The sequence below is a fragment of the Cydia splendana genome, chromosome 18 (assembly GCF_910591565.1).
Source record: "Cydia splendana chromosome 18, ilCydSple1.2, whole genome shotgun sequence".
NCBI lineage: Eukaryota > Metazoa > Arthropoda > Insecta > Lepidoptera > Tortricidae > Cydia > Cydia splendana.
In genome coordinates this window covers 1,713,339-1,732,272 of record NC_085977.1, presented here as the reverse complement: position 1 = coordinate 1,732,272, position 18,934 = coordinate 1,713,339, and the positions used below count along the sequence as shown (strand labels likewise).

Genomic DNA, 18,934 nt, shown 5'->3' with positions numbered 1-18,934 from the left:
TTTTGTGGAATGCTCCAAAAGCTTCTCGAAAAACATTAAAATCGGAATGACCCCCGAGAAAACAGGTCATCACCATTGAGACTATAGATCACTGGCCTTTACAATCTCCACCGAATAGCCGCTTACTATTCAACCTTGGAATGTTCCTTTTATCAAGGCATCTACATCCCATGGTTCATTTCATATGACCGATTTAAATCAGAGAATCGATAAGAGGCTGTGGTCAGTTGGTAACTTGTGATTTCTGGAAAAATAACAGGAAAAGGTGTTCAGAATTGTTTTTAGCTTCAAATAATTCAATAAAATCATTATACTAAGACTGTTCAGTCTGATTAGTCTAGTGATAGGAATGTAGGCTATTTATTACTGAATCAGTGCATCTGTGATTGTGTCTTTATTTATAAAATGTGAGACTAACTAGAGTTAATTATTGGTCAGCGTGAATTAAAAATCTGGATTCAATGAAATACCACTTGTATATTATTATTGCAGAAAATGTTTACGAATACAATCGTAACAATGTAGGGTTTATCGTAAGTCGATAAATTAAAGTCCCCACCAATAGTCATTAGTAAAAAAATCAAACATTTCCTAAGGTCCTCAACGTCGCCAGCGCGTCAAAATCCCAATGCCATCTAATTGTTACCCCTGACAGCTACACTCGTACGCTCGTAAGCCCTCGCCCTCGGCTCGGCTGTTTGTTTTTGCGCGTAATTGCTTGCGGTCTAATAACTATGGCCGAATGTATGGGGTGCGTTTGAATAGTTTCTCGTGTTTGTTAACGGTAGTCTATGGTTAAGAAGGAAATGTAGTGACTCTTAAGTGTGTAAAAACACCGTTGTAGGACTTTTAGGCACCTTAATAATATTTCGTGTAACAGGGCTGTTTGGAAACTGACAAAATAGGATTCTTATGCGATCATCTCGGTGGCTAATGCCCATGTAACACAGTCATTGTTTTCGAAAAGCATCAGATATACAGGTAAAAGCATTAGGCAGGAATTTGAAATAAATACAGCAATCGTAGGTTTAATCCTTCCAATCAAATTACATGGTTAGAGCTTATCTTAGTTTTATGTATGATGACAAATAATTTACGTGTACTATACTGTCTAGTTGAGTATATATTTAGGGATAATTGGCTTCGTAGATCCATTATAGTATTACAACTAGGTATGTTTGATTCTGATAGTCGGATATGGACTTCCCATAACAGGCTAAAAGCTAACTTGACATGATGATTGCTAGTTTCCATATTGATACGTAATCACTTGCTTAATGTATGTTCCACATGGCTCTCTTTACATACACTCTTATCTCAATATTATTAAAGTTGAAATTATCATTTTAGTTAATTATTTCTCATTCTTATGCTCATGCATCAACATCTAGTCAGGTATCATTAAAATACAGTCCAATTTTATGAGCTAAACTCCATAAATTAGTAAAGAAGTTAGAATTAGGAATATTGAATAAATCACTAAATGAATAAATTCTATTACCTACTATGAGTTCATAAATCTCCAGCACGACATCAAAGTTAAATCTAATCAACCATACCAAAATACTCTTAACTCTTTAGACCCCAAACCAAGGCATACTCAAATCAACCAGTCGTCAAAAAATTAATAAAATGCAAATACAGCCGTCACCCGTTAATCCGAGTATAAAAGACCCACGACGCGTGTACATTGAAACCATCGTTAAGTAACCTTTCGTCAACCTTATCCGAAAGACCATAAGGTTCATCGATGGTCAATGAATTTCCTGTTAGTACATACTAGCCACGTGTACCGCAGCTTAGCTGCACACAATTAAGCTTAAAGCGTTGGTTAATTAAACTTCAGCTTTCGACTGCCTATTGACGGAGTTTTCTATATAAACGCGACCGTGTGTTATTGCAAGTCGATTTCCGTTTTGTTTGTTTGAAACGCCCTCTTTTTACGAGTATAATACGTTTTTTATGATTATGTAAAACAATAGATTTCGGTTAGAATATAATCTAGCTGAAAGTGCTGAAACCACTTCTGATAGAGAATCTTTGCCAAAGGATAAAAAAGGTAAGGGTAGAAGGGGTAAGAGAAACGCTTGTAGAGAATCCTCATATACTATTTCTCTTGCCCCGGGCAAAATAAACTATATTTACTTCTCTCACCTAACGTGACCTTACTTGATGCTGGAAATCATACAAATAGAAACACTAATTTGGCGAAGAAAATAAGCTATTTTCCTCCAAATAAAGAAGTAATCCAAGCGTATATGTGCCTACAATTAAGCAAATCGCGTCGCCCACGCCCTGTGCTCGTAAAAACGGCCAAATCACCGCATAGACACTCCCGAGCTCCTAATGACGACCCAAATCCCGCTCTCATTTAAATAACACGACAATAAAAGAATTAAAGTAACAATTAGTGAATCCGGCGGAAGAAGAGGCCAAGCAATCGAAGCTGGCCACGGCACTTGCATTATTTATGCTAGTCGTTCCGTTAAGTTGAATAGCTAATGACGTGTGGCTCGCTGCGTATTTACATTGTTAATATTAATGCTCGGCGACAGCGTGCCTCGACTCCTGATGGCATAGTCTACCTCGCGTCTGACCAGCCCTCCACTGACTATTTAAATCATTTGCTTCTTAGAAATCTTAGAATAGCCAGTTTATTTATATTTACAGACGTTGAGGACTATGAATTTCAATGAGCTCAATTAAATTACTAAATTAGTTTCCTATAGCACCAGGTGATCAACTAAAACCCGGAGTCAGCGTGGTAGGTGCACGATATGTTTTATTGCGGCGCCCCGCAGGGACCCATTGTCGGCCTCTCTCTATTCCCTACGTGTGTTCGCATGCTCTTTTTAAAATTATTTGTGGATGATATAAATTCGTAAGTAGCTGCTATAAATCGTTGTTTGAAGTTTGATAGTGACTTTTATGAAAATCTCTAAAGATTTTCCCACATTCAAAAGCACTTAGTTCTGGTAGAATGGTTCCATTTTGATCATTAACCAACAAAATAATTCATAGGCGAACATTCTTTTGACATTTCCCCAGCTTTCCCTAAGGGTCTGGAGCGTGCCATCTCCGGTTACGGCCCGAACAATGGAGATCGAATCACTGTGACCCTCCCTACATTGTACTACAACACAATTACTCTTGATTAGCTATTGAAACTTTGACCCAATTTTCTTTTTGTTTGACGATGTAGGTTGGTTCGCGGTTAACTTTTTGTTATAACACTTTCATTATTTCATTAACCATTATTTGTTAAAGTTTTTCTAACATGTTAAACGTAGAGGTGAATAAAATTGTAATGTTACACCTAATTATAATCCCGATATTGTTACACGTATACATTTTCTACTCATTGAGCAAATATAACAGGGTTCAAAAACCTATTGAATAGAAAATAGATAAAATGAAGATTACGTTAATGATACTAGGCGGTAATAAATTGAAGGTACCAAGGCGGCATGAGAGCAAGGAGGTGAGATTGCAAGCAGATAGCGCGCTTAAAGGACACCTTGATTGAACGGACCGGACAACACAGATAAGAGACCGGCCGGACTATTTGCATATTAAATGAGACGATATTAATTTTCTGCCCGAGGTGCGAGTCTAGGTAACAAGACGCTTTTCCAGCGTCTATTACTCCTTTATTTTCTGCGCGCCTGGTTTCATTTTTATCTTAAAGTGTCTTAAACTAATCTCGACTTAGTAATATCGCTAGAGAACTTACGAATTAGGGCAAATATTATAAACACTTGACTTATCGATACGCAAAATTAGATAAGTACAAAATAGACTCTACGCTTTCACAAATAAGGACTGTATAAATATTTGTATGATTTTTTTCTTATCACGTGCGTGTTTCGCTTCCCATGAGGGTCAGTGACCCTGGCGCCATGATAGCTTATAATTGTCATCACGGAGTCATAAATCCTGGGCATGATGAGAATGATGGTAACGGTGACAATGATGGTCATGACAATAAAACTTGACCTTGAGCGGAAACAGTAATTGATGGGATATCATTTTAGTTGCTTCTGTTTTGGTACCATCGTCCACTCTTAACTGTCCATAGGTGGACCTTACGCCTTTTGTAATAAGGTCCACGGATGGACAGTTAAGAGTGTTGCTGTTGGTAACACTTTAATAGCCGTACTTGTTTATTGAAGTCACGAATGCGAAATAAAATATAAATTAATAGGTGTGACGTTTCTAGCGTGAGACAGTAACGTGTGAACGAAAGTAAAATATAGAATGAACAGTGAAAAGATCGAAGAAAACAATGCCACTGATATTAAGTTTTTCTAAAACAATATTATACATATAGATAATAACAAAACCTCATCAACGTCCACACCGCATCTTTTAGAAAATGCTTCATAAGTGCATCATAAAATCTTCGTTTGAAACGTCTTTTCTTATGCGTATAATAAAATCTTTAAGGTTATTGACTATATTAACAGCTATTCTATAGAGTCTATATACTATTCATCCAACTGTTTCTTTTTTTTCAATTTATTTGGAACAAAAAACAGTAACACACAGGATTCAGACACAGAAATAGAGTACAAAGGATAATAAAGTGTGAGACCAACAACATCGTCCACAGATTACTAGATTACCTACTGATAAATCTACAATGTACCTATATAGCGCAAGGTAACAATATAAATGATGTATGTAAAAGTAAAATTAACAAAGATAAGATTACAAAATAGGTTTATGGATGCAATTACAAATTCATATTGGCAGAAGTAGTCATGTACATTTTAATGAGCGAGTAAAAAAAAAAAGTAAAAAAAAAAACAGTTAAAACAGCATGGCCCATCGGAGCAACTTTTAATTATGTTTTGTTTGAAGCAACTGAATCAATTTTTTTTATACACATTATCAGAGAACATGAAAATGTCAATTTCATTAAAATACAAATTCATTAAAATAAAAATGATTTCGCAATAAAAATATTAAACGTATAAAGACATGATCAAAACAGTTTTTGCATAATGCCGATAATAATGTTATTGTGAGCCGTGTAAAGGCGCCGCTCTTTCAAACACAATCAGAGTCTCACAGTAAAACGTAAATAAGCACTTAATGTGAGTAATTACAGGCACATACAGGGGGTTTGAGGATACTAAACATTAGCAAGGATGGTATAGTAGTTTTATCGTGTATACATAAGTGCTACCTAATAGTTTTGATGACTGTACAAAAAAAGAAAGATTTTATTGATGTTTGTCTATTTTTTTACTTTATGTTCACATTGTTCATTTTCAGAATGATCAAGAACTGCATAGGTATTTTCAATGCTTATATGAATTGATCAACTTTTTCATATTTATTACTTACTTATATTATTCGTGTTAGATCATCATATAGTTTTTTTTTCTAAAATCCTTTCCAAGCTTCTAAACAGCCTATATATGTTTTTACGCTTAACAATCGCATTGATTACTATATGCACTTACGTTTGCACTGTTCTAGTAACTGTTAGTTGTCAAGTTTTTTTCTTTAATTGAGTCTGAATCAACAATAGAACATAGACTTTTCTTTGATATATCTGAGGCATCTATAGCAAGTCAGGCAAAACAATACGTCATTAGAAAAAAAGATAAATGTTGATAAAAAGCAATTGCGCAAAGCATCGAACTAAAAAACAAAATTAATAAATTATTTTTTTGCTAAGCTCAAGTAACATAAGATACTTTGTGTACCTAAATTGTTAAGGATCATATTAAAACAACTTTTATTAGCTTTGCCAGTTCTGGCAAAAGAAAAAAAATATTTAGACTAATATGAATTAAATACCAACTAATATATATATCTGACTAACCAAAAAAGTCCAATGTACTGGACCTGGCTGCAAAGAATTGCCATAGGTATAATTTATAAACATAGGCAACCATTTTTTTTATCTTTACTAAAGGGGTTCACAAAACGCACGTCAACCGCACGCGCAAACAATTCGAAAAAAGAACAATGACGGGGGAGTTGTGTTTGTTCTTGAAATGTATGGTCGCGTGCGCAGCCGGGTGGACGGTTTGAATCAACGGAACATATTTTATTAAGAGGTTAGTAGGTAAAATAAAATAAAAAGCCGATTCAGGTTTCTTCATTACGTTTCTCTTCATAGAAAATATACTTACTGATAAATTAATATCAAATGATGAAAGAGGAACCTAGGTAGCTCAGAAAGTGGCTTTACAAGTCTAAAACTAGTAAGTTTAATTTGGTTAATAAATACTTTACCGAAAGTATTCGAGGTTTTCTAAATACTAGACATTTCATACCGATGAATAACAATTCATAACAATGCGTTGCTGACTCTCGCAGTTCTCACGGCGTCGGCGCACGCGCCATTGCTGCGCGCGAGTTTGATTGACGACTGATCAACGTTTTTGCTGACACTAGATCTTGGATGAGACTGGTATCAGACTTGAGTATTGAATCAGGGATAATGAAGACAACGTGTATGTATCGAATCTATCGCAATGTGTGAAAATATTTGATACTTAAATTTAGAGCGATTGAATAGGTAGGTAACCTATATTTTGTAGTCAGATTATATGGGAAGACACAAGACATTACTTATTAATAATGCCCTACTACTATATAAATATGAAAGGCACTCAGTCTGTCTGTTACCTCTTCATGCTTAAACTGTTGCACCGATTCAGATGAAATTTGATATAGAAATAGTTTTAGGCCCGAGGATGGAAGTGTAGAGTACGAGTAAGGTACCTACCCCTTATTCATAAACGTCTACTAAAGTTGACAAGCCGATAATAATCGTTTGTCCCTTTCCGACGTATTTAGGTATGATGGAAAGGGACAAACGATTATTATCGGCTTGTCAACTTTAGTACACGTTTATGAATTAGGGGGTTAGTCGCCATGGAGCAAATTTTCTGTTATTACGGTTGTAGTATGTTATGTTATATTCATGTATTTGTAATGTAGTGTACCTACGGATAACTTTATTATAACTTTATCACAGTAAATAAGTTTGACACAATTGACATCCCAAACTATCAAAGTAACATTTCCCGACAGCAAAATTATCCTCCTATTTTGACACGACAAATAAAAGACCAGCATGAAGACATACGAGCTCTTCAAGATGATGTCGTAAAGTCTCATTCGGCCAAATTAATGGTAATGGAAAAGTCCAGTCTCCCCTTGGACGCCATCTGTAATGCTACTTGTTTCTCCTTCGCTAGTTTTATACTTAACTTTTTGTAAGTTCGCTTGACAAAGGTTTTCTCTATCTAAGTGTGTTTGGGTGTTTGACCGCTGTTTTAAGGATGACTCGCGTTAGACCGGGCCGTGTCCGACCCGGAGCTTCCGGCGCATCGTTTTCTATGGAAAGCATCACGTGATTCTTGTCATGACATAGAAAAGTAAGCGTCGGAAGCTCCGGCCCGGACACGGCCCGGTCTAACGTGAGTCATCCCTTATAGAGTATTCTTACACATAGATTGACTAAGACACACAGTAAGCTCAAGAAGGCTTGTGTTGTGGGTGCTCAGACAACGATATATATAATATGCCTACAAATACTTAGATACATAGAAAACACCCATGACACAGGAACAAATATTTGTGCTCGTCACACAAATAAATGCCCACCGGGATTCGAACCCAGGACCATCGGCTTCATAGGCAGGGTCACTACCTGTTTTATTATAGAGAAAATATGGGATAAGGTGCTAGTCAATAACTTATTTTGTATTGAGAGACAATTCATAGTCTCGTGATATATTTCAAACACACATTTTTCCTTGATGCTGGTAAGCAAAACTAAAAATGTGACGAAATCAAGCTAAAGGCTACTAAGTACTTTAAAAGATGATTTTTTTGTCAGTATTTATTTGTCTTGCAGCAAAGCGGTACCTTTTGCCGCATAACGTCACTGTAATCTATCAATACGTCTATCATCTGCTACCCAAAAATGTACCAGGCTCCCATAAACCCCAGGAGTTACACTTGATCAGCACATGTGTCGCCACAAAAACTTTCACCCAAATCTGACGCTTCCAGGAATCGAACCCGCTACAATGTGGTCACAATACCCACTGTAAGTGGATATTATTGTTTGCGAAATAACTCAAAGAATACCCGCTCTTTTTGCAAGGACGCGGAATGGTTTCTTGTTAAAGATTTTAGTGATTATTATGTTTAAAATAACAATTCATATTTCACGATGAAAGTCGTTGCATAATAGTTTTGTCCTCACAAGTCAAATCAGCGACTCTTTATGAATCGCCAAAATAATTGGTATTGTTAATAATACACACAAGTCACACAACAGGCTTAATCGTTATATATTGATTTATCGACTAATTTCATTAATTCTCAAAACAGTTAAACTATAGTAAATTAGCCTCTTCAATAGGGTATAGGTACTGTATTTAAAATAAATATTTTACACCATGCATGAAATAAAGCAACACATAATTATTAGAAAAACACAGTAAGGAGTTATTTTTAAACACAAGTTCTATTTAATAAATCGGATAGAAATATAAAAAGTAGGTGAGTTGACCGTGACGTCACGATGTAATGTTTCATATAAATTCCATATTAGCAAATCGTTTGACAGTTCTACAAAAGTAACTGATTTGACTAGTAGGAAAATACCCTATTGCTGACGCCTAAAAAGGTGTTTAAATGGTTCACCATCATTAAACAAATGTTCTGACAGATATTGGCTAACGACTCCAAATTATGCCCTTTGCACGAATAAACAGAATTATAACAATGACCATAATGACGAACTTGCAAGTAAGTCATTTCTGATCCACACATGGTGTGAACGGAACACATTAGCGTCCACATTTCCTGCCACAAAAAGAACCTATTTAAAAAAAAAACTTGAATAAGCTACGCGCTTTCAATTTGTAAAACCGTTCTAATTTTGAACCTTATTTAATCGTTCCGTTTCCTAAATCAACGGACAGACATTCAATTTGAAGTCCTTGAGAGCATGTGTTCGATATTCAAATTAGGGTTTAGATCTAAGCGTCAGCGGATTGGCGTAATGGAACGGACGTCTATTCTCAAATCGATTTTATCGTTAGTAACACGCTCCAATACTGCTCCTGTATGTATTACTAAGTAACATTCAAATACTAAAACATCAATGGATTTCTTGACAAATGTGTCAAGAAATCTATTCCACGTACATTTGTGTATCCATTTTACGTTTGATATAACATCGCGTGCTAGCATCAAAATGTCAGCGTTCTTAGAAGATAAATATTGAATTTCTAAGTGGAGCAAGTGATTTCAATGACGCAATGCCTTCGTTGAATCTTTAGTTTCATTTGTCAAAACCTTTGAGTTTTTTCTCATCGATTCTCATTCAATTTTCATTTTTTTCAATCACCAGAGCGCGTAAACAGCATGCCAATCATAGTAGTGAACGAAACGCAACTGTCACTGTCGCACTAATATGGAAGGGTGATAGAGAGAGATGACTACACTACGGAGCGTTAACGATTGGCATGTTAGTCATGAAGTGACAGGTTACTCTAAATTAGAGCAAGTAAGACAATCAATCAATATTCCGTTACATGACGGCAATTAGGCGTTTTTTCGGCAATTACCTGTACCAGCGTATCAATCACGAGTATGGTAATCTAGGGCAAAATACGCCTAATGGTTACATACATGGTCACTTGGTCAGTGCTATTGTGAATAGCATTGTTCTTAATTATTTCTCAAACTTAAGTTTTAATTCAATCTCGAATTCATGGAGATTTAACTCTACATTCTGAATCTATTCTATTCTGCATCTATTTTAGATGAAATTAACAACATTAATGATATATTTTCAGATTCAGTAATCAATTTCTCTGGCTCTCTTTATACCTAAATGATTACTGCAGGCAAACACTTTCTAGATTCTTGTCCGCGAGGCTACAAGACTGAACTAAGCCAATCCTGTAGTAGTATTAGTAATCCCTTTTTTTGATGGCGACATAAAATTGTAGAAAATAAACGAGGGCGCTACTTCCTACGTAACTGTCACATTTTTGACGTAAAATGCTTAAACATGGCAAAAATTTAATATGGATTTTTTTTATTCCATTTTATTTAATTTCTACTATTTCATGTGGCACTATAGTACAGAGTAAGTTTTCCAGTACTAATACTGACTCTGTCGTAATGTTCGGAAGCAATATAACGAGCGCGAGCGCACGCCACCCGCCCATTATCGCACCTGCCTTATGGTCCTTGTCAAATGGGATACAATTAACTCATTACCGGTGCGATTTGGCCATAAGGAAGAAACGGGGTTCGGAAACTAGTGCCACTAGTTTCTAAACCAAGTTTAACATTAAGAGTCAAACGAACCTAGGCGCCGCCATACAAACGAAGATAACCTCTCATCCTAAAAAAAAATTAAGTTCTCTCATTTTTGCATTAACGCTTTCTGTTGAACAACAAATAATGAAATATATAAAAAAATATAAAAAGGATTTTTTTTTATTTTTTATTTCGTAGTGTAGTCATATCCGACATCCGATATCGGACCGGATAATGTGAACGCTCTTTTGGGTTCAATCCTCGAACGTCCACTAGGTAAGTGTCAAATTGTATGAGTTTTCATGACTAACATTCAAATACCAGTGGATAAATGCACACTTGTTAAAAAGAAAAATTGGCCAGAAATGTGACTGTTGTTGCATCAAGAAGAAATTACTATTTAGAATCTATAGGCCTAGCATAAGGTGCGTTCTCGCGCGCGAGTCCATACTTGAAGTCGCGCTAGATGTATGGAGTCGCGCGCGAGAACGCAACTCATTCTAGCAGGTCTGATTACCTCAAAAATCGCGCCAGCTTTAATTGATCGATTATAAAACATCTCAAGGAATGACTTGAATACTTAAGTTTACTTCATGTACCCTATACTAATTATAGGTTACATAAAAAGTAGACTAACAATGATTGTAAGTGTCTAGCTTTAAGGAAAGAGTGTTATAAGGAATTTCATAAGCGTACGGTTCATTACGCGCAGCGCAGCTGTTGTCACGCGCCATAGCGCAGCTAGGGTTAAACCGACAGCGAGTTTAAAACTAATATTTTAATGTATTATTTATTATTTATTGATAAAACTAAATTAAATAAACAAAAACCAACATAATAAAACTTAATACTAAGTACTTAACCTACCTACAGGTAAAAAAATTGCCCTAAATCGCCGTCAACGGGCAAGGTGCCCAGAAGGCTGGCCGCATTTCCTCGCTGTATTAGCTAAGCTAATGCGCTGTGCGAAATATTTTAATTGAATTACATTCGATATTATTGATACTTTTGCTGACTAGAAATTAGTGCAAAGCTTATATAAAAGAAAAATAAATCATTATTGACCTAAATATTAGAGTCTTGAGAGCTCCTACTTACCTATACCGTTACATCACCCAAGTACCCAACTATGTATAGTCCAGTACGGATATGATGGTCGTTCTTGTCTGCGTGACAGCGTGATAAAACAGTCTCCGTCACTTTCTATCCCACGGTGTTAAAAAGTGACAGTTATTTTATCACGTGGATAAAAATGGATAAAGCCATCCATAATACGCCGGCAGTACGGATAAATATGATGGTCGTTCTTGTCTACGTGACAGCGTGATAAAACGGTGTCCATCACTTTCTATCCCGCGGTGTTAAAAAGTGACGGTTATTTTATCACGTGGATAAAACCATCCATAATACGCCTGCTGTACTACACAACTTTGGTCGACATTGTTAAAAAGTTTAACACGTAATTGAGAATCAATACCAATCTTCTTCTTGGTATTGTCTAATAAGTTTTTTATTCCTTTTCTGAAATGTAAGCCTCGGGTGTTGCAGGCGTCCATAGGCTACGGTGACTGCTTACCATCACGTGGACCGTATGATTGTTTGCCGCCGGCGTAGTATAAAAAAAAACATTCAAATAATATTGACACTTGAACGAAGATATTGGAGTTAGTTTCCGACCATATTTGGAAGCTTTTGGGCTATATTTGCCGCTATACCAACTGGTGACTGATCATAATATTCATAATGCTATCTCCTTTACCCTTATTAAGACCAACCAAGAGTGAAAGACCTGACTTCGCCACTTAATTTTGCAGCAAGTATAGGGTCATTGCACTAGTTTTCGTCCGGCTCTAGTTTTCGTCCACTTGACGAAATTTGAATAAGTAAACCTTCATAGCTGCACAAATTTGGACTTATTGCAATCCTTAACATCTAAACAATTTATCTATCTACATAAAAATTATATTCAGCAAGTAGCAAATTAAAAATGAAATGTATTATTTGCTAATACGTCAAGTGGACGGAAACTGACACTGGACGGTAAACTGACGCAATTACCCTACCTATAGTTGGGTGGTTTTACGGTGCCTACTGTTTCTTGAAGGAATGTCTGTAAGTATATAATTTTATAGGTATATAAAGTTTACTAGTATTTATATGTAGTGGTACGTAAACTTTAATGATACAAAACTTTAAGTACTTAGTTTATTTAGTGTATTTTAATATTTTTGTGTCTGTTGAGCTTATGTCTATAGGTGCAATGGACCAGGACACCAGAAGAACTGGTAAGGCTCGCGTGCTCTTCTTACGCGTTATTTATTACAGTAAGAACTGACTGCTAACGTTGCAACACTTACAACAGAAAGAATAACTAGCAATTAAGAAAATTACCGCTTAACGAGGCCGGGGTGTGCCGGGAGCTCGGGTGTGAAATTATTTTCAACATAACTTTCAATTAATTAAAGAGCTGGGAGATCGCTAAAATCATCCATCATTTCATTACTAATAAGCCTTCAGCTTAACTAACCTTAAGATCTTAAAAAATCCTGGTAATTTTCTCTAAAAATGAGCCAATATCTTGGCAGGATTACCAGGCGATCATAACCATTGTGGTATTGTCAACAGAGACCGCCCTCGTCGTCGCTGTCGTACGGCGGCGCCGTGAACGATGACGTTCGGTCCCCCGGCTCCGGCGGCACCCCCGGCCCCCTCAGTCAGCCCCCGCCGCAGACCCTCGACGCGACAGATCCAGGTGAGCTTAGCCCTGAAGCCTTGGGACTTCTGAAAGTTCTGGAGCAGTCCAATTCCGGTCATGATAGGCGGTTAAAAATTTACAACATCTACATAATAGGCACTTCTCGACGCTAGACAAATCTAGGGAGGTAAGAAGGCTCTTGAGGCCTTAGTGCTGGATGCAACACCCATTCTTATGATACGCAGTTACAAACGTAGATAACCTAAGATAGACACCCTTTCACACGTATATACTAGAGCTCTGTGTGAACTCTCTGGTGGACAGAACTTTTAGATATTTGTTGGATTGAAATATTCAGTTGTCCTATTCACTCCTGCCAATAAAAGGCACCGTAAGTTTGTCTCTTATCATCATTTCCTTACTAACCAGTAACCTGGAAGATTTGAGACTGAATACTTATGCAGCACTTCATTAACTCTTAATCGGTGCCATCATTGAACCTTCCCTGAGAGCATTTTTTACAGCTTTACACTCTTATCAATCAATCAAATTAATTCAGGCAAAAAATATACCCAACAAAATATAAAATTAAAATTATTAAAATTAAAATATTATCATGTAAAAATTAAAATTAAAAATAAACGTATACTCCTTTTTGCCTGCCTTGAAAACGAGTAGTTCGCTCTTCTTGGTGTTGTACATCTGGCCATGGGTCACCGCATACTCCTCACAGATCTTCAACAGTTTGACAAGAGCGCTGATCGCCGGGCACAGCAGCACCATATCATCTGCATAGCTGATATTGTTAACAATGGTACCGCCAATTGAGCATCCAATACCCGTGCCGCTGAGCCTAGCGATCAACTCATCCATGTACAAGTTAAACAACCTGGGTGAGCTAAGACCACCTTGTCTCACACCACACGTTAACCTGTACACGTCTGTAAACGCTCCCGCCCATCTCACCTGGTTGGTTTGGTTCACGTACCAATAACTGAAGAGGTTAACCACCCCCCTATCTTATGCCTAATTTAAAGGATAAGCATCATAGTAACCAACTGTAGTAAGAATTGCAAATGCTCTTCAGCAGTTTAGGCGCAAAAAAATCATAATTGCAGCATTTAGGAATGTCGCACCCTAGTCAGAAATATCCGAAGTGTGAACGAGCTAACAATTAACATGTCGCCGCGATCTAGATCCGACACGACACGTCAACGCCTCTTCACGTCACACGACGGGTCCCATCGTCACGTCTATCACCACAAAGGTACCTGAGAAATGATTACAACCAGTTGTCACAGGCATCAGTCGTCGGCGCCTCAAACGCACCCAAACGACGCATGCAATATGGCAGGAATATGACTTAGGACTTTACGAGATACAGCAACGTACAATAGGTATTGAAATGAGGTGGTATCGTCCGCATCTACGATAATCGCATACATATGAATACGTGTAATTTGTGTGGGCAGACATTGTGTTCAGATTTAGCTCTAAAAAATTCGAAGTGTGACACAAAAGCGCTATCGAGGTTTGACACCCGTCAAAAGCGACGCAGCGGGCGCAAAGCGGTGGTTTTTTGCACACGTGGAAATTATAGTTTCGCCGCACGTATGTGTAATTGTTCGGTTTGTCGCGCGACGGCAAAATGACTGGTAAATTGGATTCTGTGGCGTTACAGTGATCTGAGGATTAAAAAAATAACTTTTCCGGCCGGGAAACGGAGCTTTGTCGGCGAGTATTGTGCGTCAGTCAGCATTGTGTTTTCATGGCTCATGCGGAAAATTCTGGTGACAGTGTACGTGCGTGATTTCTATATCAATCCGATACAATTCAGCAGTATCAGTAACCAAAACTGTCTGTAATATCAATGCCAATAACACATCACGCATCATTTAACTGCGCTAAACATTTCTAGTTCAAAAGTATCAAATAAAAGCGATTTTCTATTTTAACACTTTCTTGGTCAGTATGATTAACAAAACTAGATATACTTATTATTATTTTAGATTTATCAACAATATCAGCTTTTAAAGAACATTTTTGCAACAATAAGTAGGTAATATTCATGTAATTAATGTAATGTTCCAAAACCTCCTAATCCTTTTCTCAGCCCATCAAAATTCAGGTCCTAACCCCGCATAAAATTATATGCCAATTTCAACCGCCGAAAACTCCTCAACAGCCATAAAGGGCTAACTTGAATTATGCAAAATTCAAAATACCCCCTTAATTCAATCACGGGCCCCAGGGGAGGGGGGAGGGGGGTAAATTATTTACGAATTAATAATTAGTCAGCGTAATCGGGTTTTTCAATTACAGTTGACAATTATACGCGTGGACGTCAATCGAGCGCGGATCGGACTTTATTAATTAATAATATATGCTGTGGATTTCCCGGGGGAATCATCCTTTATGGCCTAGGGCAGGAATGGACGATTGCAGCTCTGAATTCTAGATTGACATGTTTGATGGGCTATAAAGTGCTTGTTTGTCGCTCGGAAAATAATTTAAAGATTTTATTTGAGAGCGGAACATTTCATATATTGACTGAATTCGATATGGATTTGGTTGTAGAATGAAGATATATAATATCGATTTCAGTCTCTGACATTAGTCTGCAATTGGAGGTTAATATGTATAATTGATAAATGAGGAACAAAATGTGATCTAACAACAGTTAACGGAGTTTACATGTTTTCCCTTTTAGCTAATTATATTTGGTTGAATACTGCTCCTAATCCATTACTCAACGCTATCTAGTTTCGAACATCCATAATAATTTCTATTAATAATCATGATCTTTTTAATTTATTTATATGGAATTTGTATTGTTTTTGTATGTGTTGTACATAAAGTTTTACTTTTATACATACATTAGAAATAACTTAGTCAAAGAAAGAAAAATAAATAAAGAGAATAATAATCATAATCTATAAATATATTTTCTGCCTTCCGAAAGCACATCCAAAAATAGGGTTCCCTAGGTAACCCGAAGCGGGAAAATATGACCATTATTGCGTTAGCCCCCTCCCGAAATAGAATTATGGCACGTCGGCCCCCATTATCTTCATAAACCTTGTCAGTCGGACGATTCTAGTCACGTGAGCGTACTTAGATTGCACGGCATGCATTTAGAACTGGATTCGTAGAAAAAGCAACTGTAGAAAAAAGTGGTTTCAGAGGTCTAAGGAACACAGAAGCTAATTTTCAAAAATTCTGGGCCTTAGTGATCATATGTCAGATCCTCTATGGTCAGATAGGTAATAAATTCAGATAATCAAAGATATATACTTAAAAGATATTTATTCGTGATGTTCACAAAACATGTACGAACATGTACAGACAACAACAGCAAGAAAAGAACAGATCATTAAGTGTGCATTACGAAATGGACCCAACTCAGCAGGTCCAGACCAGCAGGTCTTCCGTAGGGCCACCGAATGTATTTCGTGAAGATAGAGATTTTCCCAGACAAAAAGACAGGTGCCAAAGACAATATCTGTTTTTGTTAAGTGACCATACGGATTCAGGATCAGATTTTTTGAATTGTGATGTGCCTAAGATGCCTAGATGGAGCAAAAAAGATAGGTATCTAGTCATAAATATCTAAACGCACACTTAAATTAATTACATATACACCGTGTTTTTTTGATTTCCGTTAATTTCAAGGGTGCATACCTGAGCTTAAATCAAGTAACTTTCCCAAAGACACCGATATTCTAATTAACTCCATTTCGAAGATAATCAATATTTTATTTTTTTCCTATAAGGCCTCTACAAGCTTGTACACTTGCCTTAAGGCCGGTTTACATATTGATTAGTGTTTAGAATGAGTTCATACATTTGCTACTAAACTTAAGTAAAATCTCGGTCGATCGATGTTCGAATTGACATTGATATGTCACAGATTTCAATTGTTTGGTTTAGTTAAATGTAATGCCCGTGTTACAACAACGCTATATGCTACATTTAATTACTTTTTAATATTATTTTTTCTGAAAAAAAAAGCAAAAAAAATTTTTTTTTTCAAAATTAACTATGCCATTTAGTTTTCTTAAACGTACTTAACCATACCCCGAAGTTAACGGAATTCAATAAAAACACGGTGTATTACACTTCGGAGCCTATTATCTTCATAGTGTTTGTCAGATGATGTGATTCTGTTCACACTTCGAGAATTTCATGGCATGTGGAATGAGCCATATTTATAGAGGAAGTTATAGATATTTTAGAAAAGTGCGTTGTTTTAGAAAAATTGTTTGGTCTATAAGGGTACTATCGGGTGCAGCGACGGTTGAGCATGCTACAGTTCGTTTTCAAATGCACCCCAGACGCGGTCACTTATTTACATTATCCACCAATGGGAACAGTCCAAGTTTTTTGACCAGTAACTCTAAATTTTTTATATAAACGTAACGTGCCTAACAATACGGTACAATTTACAACGGATATGAAATCGAACGGAGTAGCTTTTTTTTACTGTATAAGTAAACCACCAAGAAACATCTGGCTAGTAACACTCACTTAAAATTGAATGCATTCTAATGACCCAACTCAAATTCCTTACCTCGCAGTTTCGGTTCTAAAATTAAATCTCTTGACAACTTGCCTTTTTTCTAGTCACCTTTTTTATCAAGTCATATTAATTCAGTTGCCAAATAAATAATCGGTAGCTTGCTCATATTGAAATATTTTAACGCTTTTGTTGCCAAAGTAGGTATTAATTTTAGTACCTATTTCTATTTTTTTAAGCTACTGAAATCCGATTAATTAGTTGACCGGTTAAATACGTGCCCAAAAAAAATATGGGTCGTTAAACAATTTCAGATTCATTTCAAGCGGGCAGATGTTAAGTAAAGATGCCGAACGGTCTCCGCATGCAAAGTGCGCAAAATTAAATAATTCTGGACAAACATTATGGCTATTAAAAAAAAGTTTCCAAGTATTCTTGGTCGCACAATTGTTTTACGGGCACCAGATGTGTAATCTTTCTAACATAGAATGCCGTTTAAAATGCAACCGACAGACTGATAACGATGGTCAACACATGTTTGGGTTGGTCAGGTTTGAACCCAAAAACAATACCGATGCAATATACTTAATGCAGGACCGTGATTGGTTGTAATACTTGTAATATAAGGAGGCGTGACGTTTTAAAGTTTTGGGTGCAAGCGATTTTCGCTGAGAAATGCTCAACCGTGGCTGCACCCGATAGTACATACTACAAGCAGGTAAGGGTAGAAGGGTAGAGATGGTTAGTAAAAAAGTAAAGTGGTCCTTAGGTAGAATATTTTAAATGGTGACCCACGCTAGAACGGGCCTAGGCCGAGGCGTTCGTTTCTCTATAAAAAACTAAAGTGTTCTAGTGTGAGTTATCCTTAATTAAGGTATTTTAATGATTTCAAACATGAGATACTTACTTTAAATTATACTATAAACAGTATATCTTTAGGTATTTAAATAAAAGTAAACAAACAATTTGTAAATTTTCGGGTAGTTATAAGTGTTATAACATTTATTGGTTAACCAACCAAATACAAAACCGCCTGGAACAGTCACTGAACGACCTGACTTTAAGCTACATTATTTGATCGTGTAATGTTTTCATCTACGCTCAACTGGTTTAAGGAGCCATTCGAGGGTAGATTTTGTTTACGTTTATTTAAATACCAAAAGATACAGAGTATAGAACTCGGCAATAGTTATATGCTCGAAGAATACCTTGGTATTTGGTATGCGCCAACAAAGCGATTTTATGCTTGCTGCATTTTACAATAGTTCTAATAATTTTAGGCTTGGCTTGGATGTTGGGAACCATATGGGTAATTCCGTATGACTTGGTTTTGGCACTAGACCATGGGAACTTTAGCTGACCCTCTACTTGTGATTCACTTAAAGTATATATATGACTAAGTATATGAT

At 36.6% G+C, this 18,934-nt stretch overlaps 1 protein-coding gene across 2 annotated transcripts in view; it reads left to right on the top strand.

Moving 5' to 3' along the window:
- LOC134799339 (homeobox protein homothorax) overlaps nucleotides 1-18,934 on the top strand; it is a 346,576-nt gene that overhangs the window by 95,876 nt on the left and 231,766 nt on the right. For both annotated transcript variants that reach the window (XM_063771743.1, XM_063771744.1), the window contains exon 7: nucleotides 12,940-13,066. In XM_063771743.1, the coding sequence (XP_063627813.1) occupies nucleotides 12,940-13,066 (127 nt within the window). The remainder of the gene's footprint in view (nucleotides 1-12,939; nucleotides 13,067-18,934) is intronic.